Genomic DNA, 23,972 nt, shown 5'->3' with positions numbered 1-23,972 from the left:
TGAATTTTTTTGAAATTTCTATCATTTCAGTGATGATTTTCGAAAATGAAGAATAAAAATTCAAAAAATTGATTTATTGATTGTTTCATTTTTAAAAAAACAGTTTTCTTTGAGAAATAATATTTGATTGGTTAAAAAATGACTTGAACTTTTCTGAAATCCCTTCTCGAGAAAAATTGAAAATTTCAGTTTTCAATGAATTTCGAAATTGAAATAATCATTTTCGAATTTGAATTATTCTTTTTCGAAATCGAATTAATAAATTACGAAATCGAATTATTAATTCCGAAATCGAATTATTTTTTTTCGAAATTGAAATATCAATTCCGATTTTGAATTATTCTTTTACGAAAATGAATTATTTTTTTTCGAATTAGAATTATTTTTGGTGTAATAATAATAATAATAATAATAATAATAATAAAGAGAAAGATAAAGAAAAATATTAAAAAAAAAAAAATAAATTGTTTCAATCTGCGCATACCACATATGCGGATTGTTCACAAAATAAACAGGCGATTCAATGACTTCTGAAGGCCAGCGGCAATGGTGCGGATGTGTTTCAGGAAAAGGAGATGAAAAAGGAGGATAAAATTTGGGTTCCAAAGGAAGAGTGGGCAAAGCCTGGAATTTTTGCTGCATGGAACTTGAAGAAGAAGAAGAAGAAGAAGAAGAATGACGAAGAGAGGAAGAAGATAGAGTTTCCTCAGAGTCTTTGAAGATATACTGAAAAGATGGATTGCTGTTAATAAACTGTACTAAAAATTCAGCTATGTTTGTTTCCCTGTTCAAATGCTCCATGATTCTTGAATTTAGAAAAGTTAAAGACTGCAGCACATGCATCGCTTCAGAAACAACATTCACACAAGGATGAGATAAAAAGGCGAGCACACGCTGCGCAACGTGCTCGTGATAAATTAGTGCAAGTCTCTCTGATTGCGAAGTTTTAAAAAAAAATTGAAAAAAAAATTATTTTTTTGTTAAATAATATTTTATTGTTAAATTAGCAAACTTGGGGTAGAACTCACTTCAATGACGCATGCCAATGCGTATAGCAGGTGTCCAGCCTCTGCATAATTCTTTTTTGATAAAGCCTTTGTTTCTGCAATATTCAATAACTCAGGAACCAAAATACGACGTTCATTAGCCTGTAAATCATAACATTTAATAAAAGCAAAGAAAGCGCTAATAGCATCTTCACGAGCGGATTGGGATAGCCTTTTCATCCGAGTAAAACCAAATAACACTTTTCTCATTTCATTGTACTGTTTTTCGTTATCAGGACAAATACGATTATTGTTATCCCACCATACGTCCGTGCTTCCCAAATATAATTGATATCTAATGGATCCTATTGCTTTCTCTCTAATTTTAATAGGAAGGGAAAACGCTTGGTATAATTAAAGTGTACTGGTACCAATTGATCCGACCCAGTATTATTTTCCAAGGGTTATTTTTGATTTGGTTTTTTCTATTGATTGCAGTTTTAGGGTTAGGGTTAGCACTCGAAAATACTTGCTAGGGTTTTATTCAGCTATAGGGTTTGGGCGGAGTACTTCTTTTTAGGTTTTTGTCCAAAAATTTTAGGTTTTTCTTTACAAAATTTTTTTTGGTTAGGGTTGGCAATAAAAGAAAAATTAAAAATAGAACCCCTTGGGGGTGCGATAATGGTCTAGTGGTTGGTTGATGTCCGACCATTGTGCTAGGGTCTGGGTTCAATTCCCACTAGACCCTATTTATTTTTTGCTAATTTTCATATTGAATTTTGGTACCAGCTCTCTTGAATCTTACCAAACGCTTCAATTGTAAATTCAAAGAATAGATCGCAAAATTTCTCATAAAATTCAAAATTCTTTGAAATGTTTATTAAACGACAAGCATTTTTCTCAAATTTATCGATATCGGATATGCAACATGTGTTGCATTCCATTTTCTTCAACAAATCTGTTTGAAATATTAAATTAAAAACTATTTGCACATTTTATAAATATTTCTTATTCAAACCTTTTCCTTGTGAAATAACAGCTTCCATAAATTCATTCCATTTTTCACTTGATGTTGATTCCATTTTCAAAATTTTGTTGGTATCTTTCTTTGTAACGTAAGGAAATTGATGATTTTTATTTTATTTGCAATTAGCCACTAAAATGGTCCGTTCAGATCATTTCAAGAATGTATTTTATATAAACAAATATGGCGCAAAATTCCCGAACGGGACGAAGTTCAATGCTATAGGAATTTTGTTCCATGAAATCCTTTTTAAAAATTTTCCCGAATTTTTTTTTTTGCATTGTAATGGAAGACTTCTTATGATATAATTGTTGAAGAAGTTTGGAATATATCTCAGTTTTTTTCAAAATTACTAAAATTGTGCCGCAAATTATAAAACCCTAGCTGGACATGTTATATTGGTATAGATTCAAAATAAAAAATGTTGAAAAGCGGAATGATTAATAATGTTGAAAAGATTCTCAGTTTTTATAAGAAAATCATCAAAAGAAAAAAATAAAAGTAAAAATTCATTGTTGTTCATCAAAAACTTTATTTTCTCTTAATTCGTTTAATATTAGAGATTCTTCTTTCTTTTCTGTTGCGTATTCAAAACAATGGTTCATTCTGGTTTATTTCAAAGTGTACCAATGAAAACTTATGAATGCAGCTCTGAATATATTAATTATTCAGAAAGAAGTTTTTTTACTTCATTTTTCATGAGTACAATTTGAAATAAACCAGAATGAACCATTGCAAATGCTACTCAAAACAAAAGAAAGAAACGCCTATAACATTAAACGAATTTCTGAGAAAATAAAATTACATTCAAATGAATATTTATGAGGAGTGTGATCGTGAGAAAGATCATAAAAACGTTCAGCAGTGCAGCAACAACATGGTTGTGCCAGTGAACAAATTTTTGCAATCAGCGTTCACAATTCATTCTCAACATAAACATTCACAAAAATATACGAAAGAATCAACAATAACATAAATAAAAACAGAACTTCGAAAAAATAGATAAAAAGATAGATGGCTTATGAAAGCAAGCTAAAATCATGAAGATAAAATAAAAAATTCAAAAGAAGAAGAGAATAAAATCATTAAAGAAAAAGCAACAGAACAAGAACAAGAACAAGGAAAGAGCCATAAAGATCATAAATAGACAAAAGAAAAAAAGGACTTTAAAATTTTCTTTCTCATATACTGATTTATTAAACATTTCATTTCTTTAACTTAATTATTATTATTTCGTAAATTTTCGTTATCGTACGCATTGTACTTCAACATATTCCTCTCTTTTAAGCAACTTCGTATTCAATTCCTTCGTACAATCTCTCTTGCAGCGTACGTTTTCCGTATTCTAAAAATGGTTTCAATGCATTTCTAAACCTTTCAATCGTGTCATTTAGAACAATCAAAATCATATCGGGTTGAGAGGCATCATCATAAATCGCAAATGTATCGCTTATAGAATAAGCTATATTTTCTCCATAGCAAATTGAGCCTCCTTTTTTCCCATTAACTTTTGCTTTAAATTCAATCTTTCCTGGCAATTCAATCCATAAAAGAATTGGATATCGTTTACGATGTTGTTCCATAAGCTCCTTTTTCGTTTTTTCTTCAGAAAATATTGGCTTATTGTATCCAAATGTCCTGAAATTAATCTTCATGCAGACGCTTGCATCCAGCAGGCATTCCTTTTTACACATTTCTGGAATCTTCATTCCAAAAACTGATGTTAAATCTGCCTTATTGACTGAAAATTCGGGCTCTCCTTGAATGATATCATTTGGTAGAATGCTCAATAACTTTCCAATTGAAGATGTATCGTAGATTTTCATTGCATTCAGAAACTTCAACCAGAGTTTTGTTGAACTGGACCGAAACTTCAATGTTGCTTCTTCCAAATAAAATGAATGTGATAATTTTTTTTGCCTGTTGAAAAACGTAATTGAGAATACATCCAATTCTTTGAGCTTTTTGGACGAAATACACGGTAACGAAGTTTTTGTCAGCTTTTCATATATGATTTGCTTTTTTGTTTCTTCTCTTCTGTATATATCTGGAAGATCAATCTGAGTAATTATTTCTTTCGGATTTGCACAACTATCTCGCACAACAACTTCAAGTTGCTTAGGAGACTCTTTTTCGTAGCAAGGTAGGTGGTAAGATGAACTCGACCAAGTTGATAAATCATCAGGGGGGAGAGGATTTTCTACGCAACCAAATCCATCAGTAAAAGTTGAGTCTTTTGGCTCATCTTCAGGAAGATCATATTTATTCATAAATGCAATTTCATTTTCATAGTTAGTTGGAATTGATCCAGGAAATGACTGACAAGAATTGATATTAAAGAAATCCATTTCAGCATCTTCAGACATAAAAGTGGTACGTTTTGATGGCATAGTGAATTCATCAACTTCATCGTAAGGGAAAGGCAATTGTAATTCATCATTTAAATGTTTATCCAGTTCATCCAAATTCGTTTGATCGGGGCTTTCAAACAACATGTTTTCGTAAATATCGCTAGACAATTCATTCAACAAATTAAAACAATACTTAGGAAACGCTTCTGCCATGAAAAATGTTAACTTAAATCAAATGGGACAAAATTTCGGTTCAAAAATAACAAATGTTATTATTCTTTTTTAAAGAATGGTCTTCGTTAACCAAGCCCATAAGATGTATTTATTCAAATAAAATGGAATGATTTAAATATTCGAATACAAAATTTATTTATTTGTTATGTGAGAATAAACTATGTGCGCTTAAATTTGATGCGAATTTTTGTGAATGAAATGGTTAATTTTGAAATGAAAATAATGATTATCAAAAAAGAAAGAAATGTTTCGCTTTGAATTAAACGCTATCAAAAGATAAGCCAAAGCGGGCAAGTTCTTCTTCTGTCACGATTTGTGGCAGCAAATCTTCATCTTCGTTTCATCCTCTGATTCATTTGGCACATCTTTTCCTTCAATGCAATCCATTTCTCTGATATCTCTTGATCTTTCCTTATTTCCGAGTGAGCAATTGATTTTATTTGGCCTCTTTTTCGTACATTTCAGAAATTCTGTTCTGTTTTTCTGCTGATTTCTTGTCTCCGTTTTTGTTGGGGGAGAAATGAGGGCTGAATGAAGAGTTAATACATCTGATGCATTCTCTTGCCAACACAACTGCATCTGAATACGACTCCACACAACATCCAGAAGAAGAAGAAGAATGCATGAAGAAGATAATGAGGAAGTTAATGAGCTAAGAGAATGAGCTGTTAGTGATTGAGTATTTGTGTGTTTAGCAGTTTCCTTTGTGTTTGCTTCAGTTTCAATGAAATTACCAGCTGAATTGTGATGACTTGTCTACAAATTTGACATGTGCGCAACAAGCTTGTCTTCGCTCATGTAAAAAAGAGAAGGCGAAAGAGGGAATTTTACTGCGCGGAGGCAGTCGAGTTGGGTGAAGAAGGACAAAAGGGATTCTTGAATGACATCTCCATCCAATCCAAAGAAAGTGGTGTGTTTGTGGTGCTTGGAGTGAAAAGAGGAAGAAGAGGAAGATGAAGAGGAAGAGGAAGAAGAGGAAGAAGAAGAGGAGGAAGAGGATGAAGAAGAGGAAGAAGAAGAGGAAGAAGAGGAAGAATCGTGAAGTGGATGATGAGATGAATTAATTGCTTCATTTTGTTCAGACAAAAGCTTCAGCTTTTGCCATTCTTTAAGATATTTCCGTTTGGCTTCTTCAATATCGGCCACAACCATCGTTGATTGCACTAAAAGTTTGGCAAGGAAAAAAATAGCAGAAAGAAGGGGGAAAATAAAAAACAAAAATAAAATATGAATAATAATGATAATTTCAATGAAAATGAAAATGATAATGACAATAAAATGACACACATTTGTGGTATATTTTTTTTTCATTCATGAAAATAAAAGCGATTTGTTCCAAAGTTTTCTGCAATGATATCATAATAATTCTTGCATTCCCATGCAAAAAAAATACAGAAAATTTAAAAAAATTGAGAAAAATATGAGATAAAGTTATGTAGAACAAAATTCATTAAGCTAAAAATTTCGTTCAACATTTTCGTATTATCATAACAGATGAAAAATTATAAAAAAATTTGGAAAATGTTTCGATTCATGAATAAAATGCATTTATTCCCGATCAGGATTAAAATGAAGTGACTATTTCAAAGTTCTACAGAACCACAGAATTTTTCTTTCATAAAGAAAAAAAATGTTGCTCCCAGATTGTCCAATAACTCAATAGAAAATAAATCAAAAATTCAATTACAAATATCTCAAATTAATTTCATCAAATAAAAAAAATCACGAATGCTTGACAGATGAAGCTCAAAGGAGTGTCTTGACAATATTCATTGAGAAATAAACCATGAACAGGAAAAATTCAACAAGGCAATAATGCAATAATATCTGGTTCAATCATTTCGATGAACCTTTTCTGCTTTTCATCCATTTCATTATCTTCAGCCTCCTAATTATCATTTCACCTTCAAATCTGTGCTTATCTTCCATTTAGATTAAAAATTCAAGGCTTATCAAAGAAAAAAAGAAAGAAAGAAAAGAAAAAGAAAAAAACAGATAATTCCATGATGCAATAAATAAATATAAAATTCAATGAATTACAAACTTTCAAGATCTAGCCTTTGTTCTGTAAGCAAATTTTAAGATATTTTCTCATTTTGAAAATTCATTCAGAAAACTCGAAAATATTTTGAGAATCGACAATTTGCAATATTATCCTTCGATTTTGCTATCCTTCTTTTCAGTTGTCAACAATTCATCTTCATCTTGACTAATGCATACATCGGGAAGGGATTGTAACCCGGCATCCTGCTCTAAACGTGCCCAAGGATTTTTTATAAACCCGTTTATAACAGTATCCGGAACTTCACCTTCTCTGCCCTCTTCTCTAGTTCTATTCGAGCCTTTTCCTTTTCCATTCATCCAAGATTTTCTTTGTCCACCTCTTCCTGACATTTGCTATTCTTCCTGTTTGAATTATCAGGGGAAAAATTGCAAATTAACGGTAAATAAAAAAAGAATTCAAAAATTTATATTTTTAAAATCACAAAAAATCCAATTAATAAGCTAAAGCAATAAATAGCTCAATTCAAACCAGATCAATTAACCATACTTACATAATGGTATTTAAAGTATTGAGAAAAGTATCAAATGTCATTCGAATGGGATTGTGGTTCATTTGGAACACAACCGTTTGGACGTTATTGTGGCCGTTTATGACGGCACGAGATTTGTTTGAAGCTGGGTCAATTGATGGGATGGCACATATGCGAGTTCTTGTTGGTGCATGTGGAGCTGCATTGAATGAAGTGGAAAAGTTTAATGGATTAGTATTATGCTCGCATAAGGGTTTTGCCGACTTTTACACACAAGTTGCAATGGGCTTTCCTTGCATTGTGTCAAGGTTTGTTATTTATAATTATATTGCGTTATTGCGATATATACGCTTTTTTGCGAGCATTTTACATTTTACATTGGTTCTAACATTTCTTGTATTATGCACATTTAATGAGCGATTGCTTTTTGCTTTTTCATCATTTTGAAAAACTTTACTAACTGAATCATTTTCTTATTCATATTTATTTTCTATTTTCTGTGACATTATTAATTGGTTGTCACATGATATTTTCTTTTACATAAATATTCTTTATGGAAAGATTTGCAATTGCGTTATTCATGCCAGGAGCAGCAACTTTGGCAAAAGCAGCAAAAACTATCCTTTTTTTTGTAAGAGTATGGATTCTTTTGCAATACAACAGAAATCGAAAAGAAAAGAAAGCCGCTTTTGCACTTTTATTTCTTAATTTTCACTCCCAAAATTATTTTTGAGAGGGTTTTTTATTTTTTTTTATTAATCAGTGCTTCAAACAAACTTTCATTTTTTTCAATTATTTATTTTTAATGTATGGCTTTTTATGCTTAGTCCAGCGGAGGAAAGAACGATCAGACAGAAAAAAAGATTACAAAGACTAAAGATATGGGAGAACACTATACAGAACAGCTAAAGATGTTTGACTGATCATGATTATTTCAAAAGTTTCATTCACACGAATGCTATTCATTTATTGGAAATTATATTTTGTCTGTTTTAATTGTGAATGATTTATCGAAATTGCTCTTCTTTCCCTTTCTTTCTTTCTTTCTCTTTCTCTTTCTCTTTCTCTTTCTCTTTCTCTTTCTCTTTCTCTTTCTCTTTCTCTTTCTCTTTCTCTTTCTCTTTCTCTTTCTCTTTCTCTCTCTCTCTCTCTCTCTCTCTTTTTTTTTTTTTAATTCAAAACTCTCTGACAAATGCTGAATATTTCACCATTTCCTCCCCTTCCCACAATAATTTCATCTCCTTTTCCTGAATTTGATGTGTTTGATGTTCAGAAATCCTCGTCTGTGTCTGTTTCCTGAAGGGCACAGGATGGCAAAAAGAGGAGTGCTTCCTCTTCGGTATGCTTATGTCTTTTTTCTTTTTTTAATTTTATTTTTTTCTTTTTCTTTTTCTTTTTTTTTCCCTTTCCCTCTTTTCTTTCTTTCTTTTTTTCCCTCTCTCTCTTTTCTTTCTCTTTCCTTCTTTCTTTTTTTAATTTAATTTAATTTAATTTTATTTAATTTAATTTAATTTAATTTCCCTCTCACAACCATCTTCTTCTTTTATTTTTTTTTATCTGTGTGTGAAACAGAACAGGCACATTTCGGATAGCTTTTGAGAGGAAGATCCGTGTTTTGATTGGCCCTTCAGAGGGAAGTGAATTTGTGATGAGGGAGAAGCACTTGTGGGTGCATAAAGCGGATGTTGAGCTGGGAAAGAGAGGGGAAGGAGAAAGAGAAGAGGAGAAGAAGGAGAAAGAGAAGAAGGAGAAGAAGGAGAAGGAGAAAGGGAAGGAAAAAGAGAAAGAGAAAGCGGAAGAGGAAGAGGAAGAAAGCAGAGTTTCTAAGTGGAGTTTGAGAGTTGGGAGTGGTGCTGGAAAGAACTTAACGTTTTTCAATTGCGCTTCTATGAGAAGGTCAGACAAGGCGCTGTTTTCTCCATTGTGCAAACCTTTGCTGAGTGAAGAAGAAGAAGAAGAAGAAGGGAAAAAAGGAAAAGAAGGAAAAGAAGGAAAAGGAAAAGAGAAAAGAGAAGGAAGTCAAAAAGAAATCAAAGACAAAAGCAAGAGCCAAAGCAAAGAAGAAAGCACATCACAAGAAAAATCGATCTCAACAAACAAAAAACAGAAAATTAACTGGAAATCGCAGCAAATGTTTTCAGAGATGGTTCGGAGTGGAAGCATACCTTCTTCCTTAAGAGGGGTGATTGTGGTGAACTACCGCTGTGTGGTGGATCCGCGTGATTTTGGAGATTGGGAGGCGTTTTATGCGAAGTGTGTGGAGGAGTTTGAGAAAGGGTATGAGGAAGTGTGTGGGGTGTATGACAGACTGACAGAGGGGACGGGTGCGAGGGAGTGTGAATGGGCAGAGGAGGAGGAAGAGAAGGAAGAGAAGAAAGAGAAGAAGGAGAAGAAGGAGAGGGAGGAGAAGAAAGAGAGAGGAGAGAGAGAGGAAAGAGGAGAGAAGAAGGAGAAGAAGGGAGAAAGAGAAGGAAGAGAAGAAGGAAAAAGTCAGAAAGAAACAACAAAGAAAATGAGAAGCAAAGGAAATGTTTCAAAAGGAAAAGGTCGAAAAGAAAAAGAAAATTGATGGAAATCTATTGGGGAGTTGGAAATAGCTTGCTTTCTGAAAGAAATAAAGGAAAAAGCGTTTTTATATGATATGCTTAACAAAACGTAAACACATTTTTTTTTTCGCTTTTGCAATTTTTTGAATTGTTTTTCGAATGCAATTTCAAAAAAATGCAAAAAAATAAAAAAAATAAAAAATAAAAAAGAATTTTTAGAAAAGATCAATTGATCTCGAAGCATTTCAAAAATTTTATAGTTATTTATTAATTTTTCTTTCACTTTTTGTTATTTTTCTTGGATGTTTCTGCAATATGCGGAATATTCCGACTGTGACACTTCGAAAATGCCTGTTTTCTCTTTTATTTTTTTTTTTTTTTTGAGGCTTTAAAAGAATTAGATTTATAATTCTTTCATTATTCTTTCCTCGATACATTCAGAACCATGTTTTTCTTTCTTTCTTTTTTAGGATGCTTCTTTTTTTGAAGAATGCACAAATAGATCTTTATTTTATTTTCCATTATATTTTAATTTTTCTTTTTGTTTTATTTAGTATTATTATAAAAATTATTATTATTATTATTATTATTATTATTATTATTTTATGTTTCTATCTTTTTTCCCTTTTATTTTATAATTCATAGAGAGCTTTCCACATTTCGAGCTTATTGCTTGCAATATACTTTTGAAATGAATATCAGAAATGATCACATGATCACTATTTTATTTTTTGATATATTTTCATTATTTTTGCTTTTTTCTTCCTCTTCTTTTGTATTTCCTGGGCATTTAGTGTTAGTTGTCAATTCATTATTTATTTATTTATTTTTATTATTTCTTTCTTGATTTTATTTTTTTGAACCCGAAAAGAAATTATCTCTCTTACTTTTCACTTCACAAGAAATGAACAAAAAAGATAAAAAACAATAGCTTTGCTGTAATTCTCAAATAAGATGTATTTTTTTTAGGCATTAGTCGATTAGATCAACACCAAAAAATAATCAAAATTTTGGATTTCTTTTTGATAGAAATAACAAATTAGTGATTATAAATGTGTTTTAATGCATTTGAGTTTTGAAATTAGGGTTTGAAGTGGGAAAAGGAGTTATATAAAAAACTGTTCAGTGGATGTATTCCTTATCTCTTTCATCAATATGATCGTTTCAGAAGATCTGTCAGATGATATTTCTTCTGTTGCTGTTAAAGAAGAATCATATTCTCCGTCAGATTCTATGGATTCTTCATCGCTAAATTCGATCGGAGTTCCCATTTATTTATTATCTACATTTTAATAAAGAAACATGCGCTCCACAGGTTTTGAAAACTCAATTGTTTTCCATTTTGTTGTAACATATTCTGCAATTATATCGTCTATATATCTATTTTGAATTCCACACGATGGGAGAAATTTCCGAAATTCACTCCAAACAGCTTCAATGGTATTTGTACACACGCCCTTTTCAGTTTTATATCTGTATTTATGGCATACGGTGTGATGATCGAATCCCAATGATTTCAATGATTCATAAGCCTTCCATTCGTCGGAGTAGATTGTGGAACCTGGGGTAATGTTTGTCATTATAAAAGGTAATAATTGCTCTTTTTTTCTGTTCTTAACTCTTATGATGATGAAATTTCCTTGTCCTCCTCCAGTTTTTTTTCGACCATGCCAAAAAGCCAAATTTGCTTTTTTCTTCTTCCACGGTGATATTTTCTTCGTCTGAGCAGCATTTCATCGATTTCGACGATCTGTCCATCTTTTCCAAGCTGTTCAAAATTTTGACACAGGTTTGCAACTCGTCCTTTTCGTGATAAATTCATGTAATATGAAACTGTGTCTTTATTGACATTAAGCAACACACAAATATGCTTCTTTTTTAATCGAATGAATATGAAGAACAGCAAAAGAAATAATTTCGAAATTCACGATCGAGAATTTTTCATATGTGTATCTGCGAACACTGTTTTTCTTGATTTGCAATTCGGACACCTAAAAATTCTGTCTTGAACAGAATCCTTTGTAAAATACATTATTAACCCGCACTTCTCGCACTCCTTCTTTTTGTCCGATAAAATTTGTAACCTAAACCAATCCCAGCAAATATCTTCGTTATGAAACATTGAGAAATAAGATGAAATCTCCTTCTTTTCCTCCATTTAACATTTGTTTTTAATGATCATTATCCCTTTTATTAAAAATTTTTCTGTGAATTTTTAATAATAAAAATAGAAATAGATCCTAGATTTTCACGTTGTGACATTGTTCATATTAATAATAGATTTCATTTGATGCAAAAATAAAGTTGACTTATCGATTTTTTTGGGTGTCGATCTAATCGACTATTACCTTTTTTAATTTTTATTTTTATTTTATTTTATTTTATTTTTGAACATCTATTTATAAACTTATTTATTTTTTGAAGATTATTTCCGCATTTGAAATTTTTGAACAATGTATTTCTCGAAATCGAGAGAAAAAAAATTATTTTGAACAACACAAAAATGAAATCAAATCAACTTTCACTCTACAAATGCAACGCTTTGCTACAATGGAGTTTATTTTATTTTTTTTTTAAAAGTTATTGTAACTAAAAAAATGTCTCAAAACGAATTCCAACAAATAAACCTTCATGAAAAATAATCAATAAATTTGTAAAAAGAAAAAACAATATAAAATAAAAATAGAAAAGATGAGATTATAAAAGATAAATAAAAAGCAAACATTTAAAGCAAAGACTAAATTCACTACATTCTAAACAGAAATGCCTTCTGTGTATTTAAAAAGCTATCCTACTTCATATTTCTTGTAATATACACTCCGATATGATGCACAAATTTCTCTTGGGTAATTCTTCCTTCTGGAGCAGCAACAATCGAGAGTAATTGAGCCGCGCCTGCTTGATCACATCCAACTCCAAATTGATTGCATGCCTTAATAACTTCACCGCAATCAATCGATCCATCAGAAGCAGAATGTGCATAAATAGACACAAGACCTGCAGCAACAGTTGGATTTGGATGTGTTGCTCCGGGACCATAAGTTATGGCACCAGCAGGTGGAGCATATCCCCCCAATCCAGTTGGAGGCGGAGGCATTCCATATCCTGGGGGAGGTGGAGGTGGTGGTGGAGCACCAAATCCAGGAGGAGGCGGAGGAGGAAGGCCTTTTCTCGAACAAACAAACCCTAAAATAGTTTCAACGAATTTTTGTTGTGTAATTCTTCTCTCAGGTCCAGCAATCTGCTGAATAAGTGACGTTGCTGTTGGAGGATCACACATTATACCAAACATCGTAACAGCAGCTTGAACTTCTTTTGTTTCCACCACACCGTCTGCACAAGCACCTGCATAATACGTTGATAATTGTTGCCTTGCTTGATTTGGATCAAACGGAGCAAACGATGGAGCACCAAAAGGTGCAGATGATCCAAATGGTATTGAAGCTCCAGATACTTGTGGTGCAGAACCTGGCTTAACGTAATTCATGATTCCGTACACAAATTCATTTTCGGTCATTCTGCGATCAGAGCCGGCCATTTGAAGCAAAAGTTGTTGGGCTTGAGTATCATTAATTGTTCCACCAACCTTTTCAACGCATTTTTTAACTTCTTTTGTGCTAATAGATCTATCCTTTGAGTACTTCTTGTATTTCTTACGAAGTTTTTCTTCCATTATTTTCAAATATTGGTATAATAGAAATATATCCCATATTCATTAGAAAATATGGAGAAATTAATTATTTTAAATTTAACCAAAACTTAGCACGATGAATTCGTGAAACTTGCATGCGAATATTACAAAAAGCTGCCCAAACAGCAAACTGTGTTTTTTTGAAAAAATTGTCGATGGCTTTATCAAAACACAAAAAATTAAAAAATTTATTGTTAATTCCAAGTTTGACCTTATTTTAAAGCAGTATAGAAAAAGATAATCAAGAATTATCACTCTGTTATTTTACGATGGATGCGTATTGCAAAAAGATTGGAAGTGAGGGTTTTTTCAAAGGAAGGAGTATTTTCAAATCATAATTCAACCAACGCAGCTCAACGACACGAACAAACAACATTCGGAAGAATGACAAAACATCCAACACATAGTTTTTTAATTTATTCTCTTTAATTACCCAGATCCAAATTGTCGCTTACAATGGAGTAGATGTCGATTTCATCCACAAAACACTGCATTAATCAGATAGCTGATAAGGGTGCAATTGAAGACTCCACAATTTTTTGGGCAACATGTTCTTGATAGTTTATGTATTTATTTGCCTTGCTATGAGATACCAAAAGAATCAGTAATTTTGACATGCATTTTTATCAATATATGATAACATTCCGATAAACGTTCTTCTTTGAATATGTTTCCATTTTCATTGTAGCTTTATAGTATTTGCAGAAAATATCTTGGTTGCATTTTAACATTGAAAAGCAATATTTTGAACATCATTTGGGCATCAACCACGTGACATTCATTACGAGGTATAAATCATTAATTCGTAAATTCCATTCAATTTGTTTTCACCTTCTCCATCATCTTTTTAGATATTTAAGCACGAAATATTTTGAAGACATACAAATTTTTTATTGAAATACACACAGTTTTATCAGAAAAGCGCTGACTTTGGCGAGAATTTGTATTGATGGGAATTGTTTGGGAAGAAAAGATTACATCATTGGAGCACAAGGAAGAGAGCGAAGAAAAAAAAGAAAATTGAAAAGAAAGTGAAAGGATGAGATTCATGAGAAGAAGAAGAAAGAGATGGAAGCAGGGCCAATGCAGAACGGAAAGCGAACAACAAGAGATTGGGAAGGAAGAAGAGGCGGATGGGGTTATTAGTATTTTGCAATGAGAATGTTTAGCTGGCAAAGAAGGGCAAATTGTGTTTGTGCATGTTTGCAAAGTTAAATTGCTTTTTTGAATGATTAAAATTTGAAGAAATGTGAGAAATGAGAAACGATTGAAATTATTTTTATTTTTTTTTTATTTTGGAAAATGTGTTTTTGAGTAATAATTACAACACATTAAATTCTTTTATTTGTTTGTTCGCAATCTTTTGGAATTTCTTACTTGCTTTCTTTCTTTTTAAAGAATATGAGAAGAGAATGTTCACATTTCATGCCCTTTCAATTGGAACAAAGGATTTTTTTAAAAGGCATCTTTTCTCTGAAAAAAAAGCAGACGAGTATTTTTGAATAACTAACGTTGGTTGTTTGCATTAATTGGATAAATATGCAAAAATGATAAGGAGAAAGAAAGCGGGGGACGAATAAAGCAGAAGAGCTTGTTTGAATGTTTGGAGCAAAGATGCAGAAGAAGAGGGAAGAGAAGAAGAGGAATTGATCAATGAAATGATGTGAAAGTTGGAAGAAAGTAATGAAGGGAGAGCAGTTTATCAGCAGACAAGCGGAAGAAAGAGAAGGTAGATGAAGAAAGATTCATCATTTTTGAGCAATTGGAAAGGATTCATTTGTCAATTCGAAACAACACATTCAAAGGGTGATTTTGAGATCATTTTTTTGGATGAGAGATTTTCACCTTTTTACACATTTATTGGGCAACAATTTCTTTTTGAAAAGGTTTTTTTTTAATCTTTCATTCAGTTTCATCCTTTTTAAATTCTTTATTTTATTTTATTTTTTCTTTTGAAAAAATTTCATCTGAATCATCAAATACCGATTCATACCCTGCAAGAACTGAAGAAATAGCATTGCCTTGGAACTATCTCAGATGTTTTCCAAACGCTCTCAAAGTGATTGCAGAAGGAAAGCTTTCTTTCTTTCCAATGGTGATGAAATCAATTATTATGTGTCATATAGATCATCTTTAAACATTTTATTTTTCAAATCATAATTGATTTTCATTCCCATGAGAATGCATTTGTGCATTTTGACATATTTGATTCTTGGGAAGACATTTGAAGCACAGCATGTCTCTGGAACAGCCACATTGGAAAGCAAAGGAATTCTTCCAAGCAAATATTTATTTAATAACTGTCATTATTTTGGTCAAGTCACTTCAAATGACTCGCAATTTCAATCAGTGGTTGATAATAATAATTTATTCCAGCGAATCACATTTTCAGGAGTGAAAAGATTACAGTCAGGAATATCCACGGTGATTAAAACATTTTTTGGATTCTTCAATTCTTCAGCTGAACTGAACAATTTGTCACTTGAATGTTCTTCCTCTCCATTCATGCATTCAACAGATAAATCAACTTTAACGATGGATTCCTGCATTTCCCACCAAAAATCTGCATCTCTGCTTCATCTGTAAAGTGGGTCAATGTGCCTCAAAAACTTGACTTTGATCTCCCAAAAGAATATGAACCCATCCAGTCTCATATTTTCATCTGATGATTCCAATTCTGTTATTTTGACAAATTCCATCGTTGAAGATCTGGTTGCATCCTCTTCAGACCATTTCCTATTGAACGGAAAGAGCCAAAGTGAACAGATTGATAATTGTGCCTTCAGGAACATGTCTGTGAAATTTGACAAGAACATTGATTGCCAAATGGAACATTCATGCTTGTTGAGTTCTATGGAGAACTGCCTCATTTGTTCATATGAGAATGCCTTTGAAGGAGGGATCTCGAGTGGATTTTATTCTTCAGAGAAATTTGTCTGCAAAAACACATCAATAAACTTTGGGAAAAGAGAAATGAATGCTCTTCAGAAAAAAGAAAAACTGAACACAACAGAAAGCCAATCCTTTTTGTTGTGTGAATGGACTGATTGCACAGCACCACAAGGAGGTGCTCTTTATGTGCATGACAATGCAAGCGCTATTTTGACTGTTGAGAATTCATCATTTGTGAGATGTGAAGCAACTTCAACAAATGGTGGAGGAATATGTGCTCAAAGAATTGCTGAATGCATTGTGCTCCATTCGACATTTGTTCAATGCTCTGCACGAGGAAATACGGACAGCGGGGGCGGCGGAGTTATGACATAGAATATTAACAAGCAATCAATGGAAGATGATTGTTTATTTCGTAACTGTTCTTCGGGAAACGGTGGAGGGGCAATTGATCGCAGTCCTATAAAAACTCAAATACAGAAAGTGTGCGTTGTGAACTCCTTTTATGATAACTGTCAATGCAATTCTTCAAAAAATGGTGCAGGAGGGGAAATTATTCATTGGACTCCTTCAGATAAAGTTGCCATTTCAAATTGTTTATTTTGACATTGCTTTGCAATGTGCGGAGGCGGAGCTGAATTCCAACAAATAAAAGCAAATAATATTGGAACGTTGTTTTATTACTGTTTTTTTCACAATAACACATGTATGAAAGGAGGACATGACATTGTTCTGCAAAACTCAACGTCAAATAATATTGATCCAAGTTGCTATTCTACCAGGCAAACAACAAACAGAGTTAGCACAAATTATTATTCAATTGTTGACAAAAGTGAATGGCTTCGAAATGATTTTGGAAGAATTAGGTTTGTCTCTTCAGTTCAAACGCAGCCGAATGCCATTGACACATATGTATGCGGACGAGATGAAAGCCATCCATGCAACACCATCAGCCATTGCCTAACTCAGCTGATCCCCAATGCTGTTACCGATATCGAAATACTCACAGGAACAATATTCGAAACAAATAGTTTTGATTGTGGAATAGATAGTTTTTCTGTTTATGACCAGAGTGATTTGAGTTCGACGATGCAAACAGATTTTGAAGCATCTGGGCTATCTCTATTTTCTGTCTCTACAGGCACATTGATTGTCAGAGACTTTGTTCTTGTGCATGACTCGGCACATGCAAATAACAGAGATTCAAGGCTATTTGAGATAAGTGGAACAGGAGAGATGCATATTAGCAGGTTGAACATATCAACAGGAAGTGGGCAAACTTCAGAAACAGCTTTTTCGACAGAACTGATTAATGTCCAGAATGGGGTGTTGCAGATGGAAAGTGTGAATTGGGCAAAGACTATATCCACTGTTTTGTTGTTTTCGCTTTCTTCAACAAATGAAATTTTGTTGACATTTTCTGAGTGCGCCTTTTCAGGAATAGAAAGAACAACGAATGGAGCAGCTGTGATGTCGTTGGAAAACGACAAGGCAAACATTGATCTGAATTCTTGCACATTCGAAGGTTGTGGAAGCACAAGTTCAGAAAATGGAGGCTCGATGATGCTGTGTGTGGGAGAAGCAAATGAAGTGAAAGTGGAAGGTGGATCTTTCGATGGGTGCTTTTGCTCTTCTTCCAATGGTCTTGGAGGTGGAATCCATCTTCAATTATTGAACGAGAATCCCAATTTCCTAATCTCTTCTTCCTTTGGCACAAATACCGCCAAGTGGGGAAGAGATATTTTCGTTCTTTCTCCAAACCTTGAAGTGACTGCAAAATCGAAAAAGATAACGAGTGTGGAAGCCTCTTTGGATTCTCTTGAGAAAGTGAGAGGATATGACAATGGAAACACCAGTGTGGCCATTCCTCTGTGCATCTATCTCCTCCCCACCCCAGAAGAAATATATGTGAGCAATTCTGAAGCATCCAATCACTCACACTGTGGAATTGTCCAATTCCCTTGCTTGACAATGAAGCACTCCCTCACAAGACAAGCAGGAACAAAGAAAGTTGTTGTGAATGGAATGATATTGATGAGCGATGAAATGACCTTTTCTGAACAGAAGCATGAAATCAGAGGAAATGATGATCAAAGTGGCTGGACAGTCATCGATATTGAAGTTGAATCAGATGCCACGATGATAACAGCAGGTACTGAAACAGAATTATCAAAGCTCATCTTCTCTCTTCCTTCTTCCCTTCCTCTTCACTCCACTTTTATTTCGTCTTCTTCATCATCAATGACATTGTCTCAATGTTCTCTTTCTCTTCAAAATCCATCATTAGAATTGACAATTCTGTTCTTGTCAGTTGAATCAGGAATATTGACAATCGACAAATTCTCAGCTTCATCGATTGATTTGAGTGGAAATCCATTAATCTCGTTGAGAGGAAGCAGAACAAATGCTGAGTTAATTAGCATCAAATGGCTGAACATGACTAACTGCAATTTTACAGAAATCGAAAGAGCAGCTGGAAGTGGAGGGTGTGTGAGCATTGACAACAGCAATGATGAAAATTCAAATGGTGAAATAAATATTGAAGAGTGCACTTTTAATGATTGTTGCGTGCTTGCTGATGAAAGCAGAGGAGGGGCCATTGATGCTCAATTAAAAGGGAGCATTCATTTGAATGCTATTTCGTGTATATTCACAGGATGCACAGCACCATCAGAAGAACGGAAGATTGGGTTTGGGGGAGGGATGGCACTGAAATTGATTGATTGCTTTTCTTCATTTATGATCTCATCCCCTGTTTTTGAGGCAGACAAGCCAAATGTTGCGAGATATGGAAATGATCTTTTTGTTGAGTCATTCAACTTGACAAAGAGCATCACAAACACCTCTCTTCCATTTGTATCTGGGCATCTTTCTGATATTTCGTTGGATTCCATGAGGGGCTTTGATGGGAGCGACACAACGAATGCCATTCCATTGGTGTATTTTTGGAGAACATTTGGCTCAGAGATATTTATTGGAGACAAAGGAAGAGATATGGGTGCCTGTGGATTCTCGGATTATCCTTGTCTGTCGATGGATCATTCTTTGGATCGGCTGCCTGAAGGAAACGAAAGGAATGTCAGCATCATTGGAAAAGGATATCTGCAGAAGAGTGTTGATGTGAGTGGAATATCAGTGAAATCGGATGAGAGCAGCACGTGCTCATTGGAATGTGTCTCATCGCTTGAAGGAGCAGAAGGAGCAGCAATGAAGATTTGTGGCATAACCAATTTCGAGCTGATGAAGTTTGTGATTCCTTCTTCGTTCACAAATGAAGTCAATACTTTGATGCAAGTCTGCTCAAGTGAAGTACTGTTGACTCTGAAAGACTGCTCATTCACAAAGAACGAAGAAAGTGGAGAAGGAACGATCAACTTTGGGCTGATCAAAGCAGATGGAGGTGCAGTCAAATTTGAATTTGTAACATTGCAGTCACTCTGCTTTTCAAAAGATGTTATTTTCGTGTTATCATCGAATATTGTGAACATTAAGAACTTGACAATGAAGAATGTTCAACTTGATGGGGCGAGTGGATTGAGGATATCAAAGAACTCAGGGAGAGAAAAAAATGAAATTGAACAAGATGTAATCATTGAGTGGAGTTCATTCGAAGAAGTCAATCAGAACACAACTAATGGTATTCCCACCATTCGGAATGATAATGATGAGCCATTGAAAATTGATATCAGAAACACAACGATGAAGAGATGCGGAGGAACAAGGTGTAGAAAGGGTGGAGGTATATTTTCTGTGTTGAATGAGGGAGGAAAGTTTGATTGCTCATTTTGCACGATTTCTGAGTGCTTCTGTTCAACCACAGGAAGAGGTGGCAGACAGTTTCTGGAAGGAACCTCCGCTGCAGAGCAACCTCTGCAGTTTGAGCTCTCCAACATCACACTCAAAGAAAACTCTGCCTTTAGAGGGAAAGACGTGTATGTTCGATGCCACTCAATCGAAACACATATTATTGATGAACGATTTTTGCTGGATTTCAGAGCACCTTTTGTGAAAGATCTGTCTATATGGGGCTGCATTACTGACTCGTTTGTGGGGGAAGAAGATCTTCTGCTGAGGGTGATGAAATACCAGAGCGAGACGATATTTGTATCATCAGTTGCAGATAATCACGAAGACAGCAAGCAATGTGGAGAGTTCAGTATGCCTTGTCAATCATTGAATGTTGGAATCCAACACATCATTCCATCTCCATACTCACAGCTGCTAATCTTGGGGCAAACAGAAATTATTGGGAAGTGTGATGTTCTTGATGTGACCATCCGCTCGTTGCAATCTCCCTCAGCTGCTTTGGTGCATCTTAACCCAACAATTAATATCAATGCGGGAAGTCTTATCTCAATCTCAGATACTGTTCGAATTGAAAAATTGAAATTCGATTTTGGTCAGTCATTTTCGTATTCTGGAAGTTAAATCATCCATGAAGCAAATGGTCAGCTTTCTTATTCATTTGTTGATTTTTCTTTTGTTGGAGAATCAGTAAATATTGAATCTATTGTTCTGAATTCAACATTGTTAAACATCGAAAATGGAATTCTTCATGTTGATAATTGTTCGATATCAATGCTTTCATTCAATAAACCTTCATTTTTGTTAAGTAAAGATGTGATAAATATTACAACATTCAAACTGGAACAAATTGAATCAACAACAGATGTATTTGAGATTGGTGATTGTGGAAGTGTTGTATTTAATGGAGTATCTGCAGATGGAGTGAAATTGTCTGAAGGTTGCTTCATTGCGATAAACGATTTGTCATCAGGAACAGTTTCTATTGGAATCTCCTCATTCAACAACTGTTCGAAAATTTCAGAAAGAGCTTCTGTTCTCGCTGCCACTTCAACTTCAGCTCAAATAAATCTTTTCAATTGCTCTTGCTCAAACTGTTATTCAGTGTCTGACAAAGGAAGCATTGTGGAGATGAACAATGCAAAAGATGTTTCAATGCAAATGTGTGAATTTGAAGAAATTCTTCTTCAAAAATATTTGAAATCGTTATGAATGTTGCTTATTGTGACTTTTAAACAATTATTTATCAAAAAATAAAGCGTTATAAGGTTTTATATAAAAAATCCATATCAAATACTAAATAATTTTGTTTTTAAATTTTTAATTCAATTAATAACAATAAAAACAACACATTTTTCGAAAATATGATTTGAATAACTTTATGTGAATGCGTAATAAATTTTCACACGCAAATAAAAATTGGCTTCCTAAGTTATTGCAAAATTCCCCTAAAATTTCAAAATTTCCATGGACAATTTCATATTTATTGGATAATTTTGAAATAACCCAATAATTCAGAAATTTTTTCGTATTTCACAATTCATCTAATAAGTCTTTATTAACGATGCTTAAAAAAACACAGAAAATTAAAGAATTGAGAAAAAAATATTTCAAAGAATGGTGTTGAACAAAATTCAGAATACAAAATATTTCGATGAATTTGAAAAACGAACCCATTACAAATAAAGCAAATTGATAAAGCGTTGTTATTCTTTTGATAGCCAACCAAAAAATACAAATGCATAGAATGGTGGTGTGAACGCACATATTTATATGACCGTTTTGAGTATTTATTTCTCAACAATTTCGTCTTACGAAACGTGTGTCCATTTGATGTGAATGATGAAAATGACATTTCTTTCTGAATACGTTGTTCTTATAAAAATGCAGGAGACGGACAACGCAAAAATGTTCAATGGCGTGCAATTGTAATTGTACTTGGATTCTTGTAACTTGCATTTTTTTTTCAGAACTGTTTTCTGAACTGGAGCATTGCAATGAGGATGAACAGAGAACGAAAATCGGAGAAATGACTGAAGTGATGGAAGAAATGAATAAAAAAGAATTTCAATCTGTTTTCACAACAAGAATGTTCGACAAAATATACAAAATGATTGAAGAAAAGAAAATGTCATTGAAGGATTCACTTTTGCTGCTGAAGCACATGGGATATTGCAATGTGCTGAAAAACATGTGGAGCAGTGGTTTTAATGATTCTGAAATGAGAAGAAGATTCGAACAGATGATTTTTGAAGAAGAAAAGAAAAAAGAAGAAAAGAACAAAGGGCTTTTGATTAACCTTTGCGAATGCTATATTTCTCTAAGTTACAATTTCCCTCCGAGATTACTTTCAATTTGTGTGCCTTGTCTTCTGAAAGTTGCGATGAACAAGGAGGAAAGCGAAAAAGCACAAAAAGAAGTGGAAATGGCTTTATTGGCTTTGAGCTGTGTTGACCAATTTTATGTATGAACGTTGCTATTTCTTTTTTATTATGATTGCTTTTTTTCCCCTTTATTTCTTATTAGTTTATCGAACGAGAACTGTATTTGAAAAAAATTACAGAAATCATCGAACATAAGCAGAAACACAGAAATCTCACAAAACTTGCCTATCAGTCTGCTTGGGAGTTTTTAATAAACCGATTACATTATGAAATGAATTTGGAGGAAGTTATTGTGAATGAATTGCATTTTATAAGAGAAGCAATCAGAGAAATGGAAGAGCTGGCTGGGTATATGGATTGGAAAAGAAAAGAAGAAGAGGAAGGAGAAAAAGAAACGAAAAATAAACACGTTTTCGTGAGATTGCTCCGAACGTTGTCCGGTTTCTTCGACGATTGCAAACTATGGAATGAAGAATTTGATCAGCTTATTGAAAGCTCCATGAAAGTTTTTCGATTAACAAAGGATAATCACAGAAAAATTCGATTTAAATGTTTTCTTCTTTTTAAAACACTCGCAAGAAATAAAGCAATGCAAAATGATAGTTTGCAGAAAAGTGGGATTGTTGAAATTACTTTGGAAGAAATTTTCCACGTTGGTACAATAGATTCCATATTTGATTGTTGTTTGTTTATTTTCGGCATCATTTGCAATCGAATAAAGAATAAAACTGGAAATGAAAATGAAGATGCAAAACTGAAAATTATGAAAAGAAAATTGTTTGATAAGTTGGAGGAAGAAGGATGCGAAGAAACATTGAAAGGTTATTATGTTCTGTATAAAGTCTTTTACAGACATATTTTTGGTTCAGATGAATTAGCTGATTATTTTGCTTATTTGTAAATCATATCCCAGTTTCAACTTCATTCACATTAAAGATGACTCCCAAAAATGAAAGGCGAATGAAGACAAATAAACTTGTATTTTTCATTTCAGGGATTAATTCTTTGCATTTCAGAATATTATGAATTTTTGCCAATTCAAAGTATTTGCATAGTTCAATCCAAATTGAAAGAAAACGACATATTTACTTTTGCATTAATATAAAAAAGCTTGCGTTTTTAAAATGGTTGAGAGAATTATTTAATAGACGAAACATAATCATTTTATATACATCTGAATTGCATTTTTCCCCTTTTTAAAAAAAAAAAAAAAAAAAAAAAAAAAAAAAAAAAAAAAAAAAAAAAAAAACTTATTTGAAGTTAAAGATAATTGAAAAATATCAATTTTGTTCAAAAAAACATCAACTTTAATGTCATGCACTTACATATTTGCTAGTCATTTTTATCAACATTCACGAATTTTTAGATTATTTTTGAAGATGAAATTTTGTTGATTGGGTAAACTTTTTATTTAAACTTTTTTCTTTATTGGCACTTTTTTTGTTTTTGCATGCCAATCATTCAAAAAAGCTGGATGGACCTCAACACTCGGATGAGGGTGCTGATAAAACAAGATTATTAAATTA

General features: G+C 33.1%; 8 protein-coding genes across 8 annotated transcripts; 4 read left to right on the top strand and 4 right to left on the bottom strand.

Moving 5' to 3' along the window:
- Positions 1-127: 127 nt before the first annotated feature.
- Positions 128-1,291, bottom strand: MONOS_15604p1 (uncharacterized protein). Its single transcript, XM_067868491.1, has 3 exons — positions 1,013-1,291; positions 485-932; positions 128-342 (listed from the first exon to the last, which is right to left on the bottom strand). Coding segments are annotated over exons 1-3 (693 nt in total). The 5' UTR covers positions 1,257-1,291; the 3' UTR covers positions 128-341.
- A 2,002-nt stretch (positions 1,292-3,293) lies between these two features.
- MONOS_15603 (uncharacterized protein) lies at positions 3,294-4,574 on the bottom strand (the record flags this gene model as incomplete). The annotated part of the gene is made up of 1 exon (XM_067868490.1): positions 3,294-4,574. One exon carries the CDS (start codon positions 4,572-4,574, stop codon positions 3,294-3,296), a length of 1,281 nt encoding a protein of 426 aa, XP_067719027.1.
- A 194-nt stretch (positions 4,575-4,768) lies between these two features.
- Positions 4,769-5,955, bottom strand: MONOS_15602 (uncharacterized protein; the record flags this gene model as incomplete). The annotated part of the gene is made up of 2 exons (XM_067868489.1): positions 4,769-5,758; positions 5,883-5,955. 2 exons carry the CDS (start codon positions 5,953-5,955, stop codon positions 5,352-5,354), a joined length of 480 nt encoding a protein of 159 aa, XP_067719026.1. The 3' UTR covers positions 4,769-5,351.
- Positions 5,956-7,144: 1,189 nt separating this feature from the next.
- Positions 7,145-10,625, top strand: MONOS_15601 (uncharacterized protein). Its single transcript, XM_067868488.1, has 5 exons — positions 7,145-7,437; positions 7,691-7,766; positions 7,957-8,042; positions 8,403-8,468; positions 8,702-10,625. The coding sequence occupies exons 1-5, from the start codon at positions 7,154-7,156 to the stop codon at positions 9,696-9,698; spliced, it is 1,509 nt and encodes a 502-aa protein (XP_067719025.1). The 5' UTR covers positions 7,145-7,153; the 3' UTR covers positions 9,699-10,625.
- A 1,399-nt stretch (positions 10,626-12,024) lies between these two features.
- MONOS_12211 (uncharacterized protein) lies at positions 12,025-13,362 on the bottom strand. The gene is made up of 2 exons (XM_067864814.1): positions 12,399-13,362; positions 12,025-12,302 (listed from the first exon to the last, which is right to left on the bottom strand). The coding sequence occupies exon 1, from the start codon at positions 13,346-13,348 to the stop codon at positions 12,467-12,469; it is 882 nt and encodes a 293-aa protein (XP_067719024.1). The 5' UTR covers positions 13,349-13,362; the 3' UTR covers positions 12,025-12,302; positions 12,399-12,466.
- A 2,794-nt stretch (positions 13,363-16,156) lies between these two features.
- On the top strand, positions 16,157-16,633 carry MONOS_18342 (uncharacterized protein; the record flags this gene model as incomplete). The annotated part of the gene is made up of 1 exon (XM_067871354.1): positions 16,157-16,633. The coding sequence occupies one exon, from the start codon at positions 16,157-16,159 to the stop codon at positions 16,631-16,633; it is 477 nt and encodes a 158-aa protein (XP_067719023.1).
- Positions 16,634-16,966: 333 nt separating this feature from the next.
- Positions 16,967-21,407, top strand: MONOS_12210 (uncharacterized protein; the record flags this gene model as incomplete). Its single annotated transcript, XM_067864813.1, has 1 exon — positions 16,967-21,407. One exon carries the CDS (start codon positions 16,967-16,969, stop codon positions 20,684-20,686), a length of 3,720 nt encoding a protein of 1,239 aa, XP_067719022.1. The 3' UTR covers positions 20,687-21,407.
- Positions 21,408-21,740: 333 nt separating this feature from the next.
- Positions 21,741-23,523, top strand: MONOS_12209 (uncharacterized protein). Its single transcript, XM_067864811.1, has 4 exons — positions 21,741-21,815; positions 21,953-21,980; positions 22,033-22,526; positions 22,589-23,523. The coding sequence occupies exons 1-4, from the start codon at positions 21,801-21,803 to the stop codon at positions 23,345-23,347; spliced, it is 1,296 nt and encodes a 431-aa protein (XP_067719021.1). The 5' UTR covers positions 21,741-21,800; the 3' UTR covers positions 23,348-23,523.
- The last annotated feature ends 449 nt before the right edge of the window (positions 23,524-23,972 follow it).

Source organism: Monocercomonoides exilis (genome assembly GCF_001643675.1).
Source record: "Monocercomonoides exilis strain PA203 chromosome Unknown scaffold67-269241, whole genome shotgun sequence".
Taxonomy (NCBI): Eukaryota; Preaxostyla; order Oxymonadida; family Polymastigidae; genus Monocercomonoides; species Monocercomonoides exilis.
The sequence above is the reverse complement of the archived record's forward strand: the minus strand, read 5'-3'. Positions and strand labels throughout refer to the sequence as shown.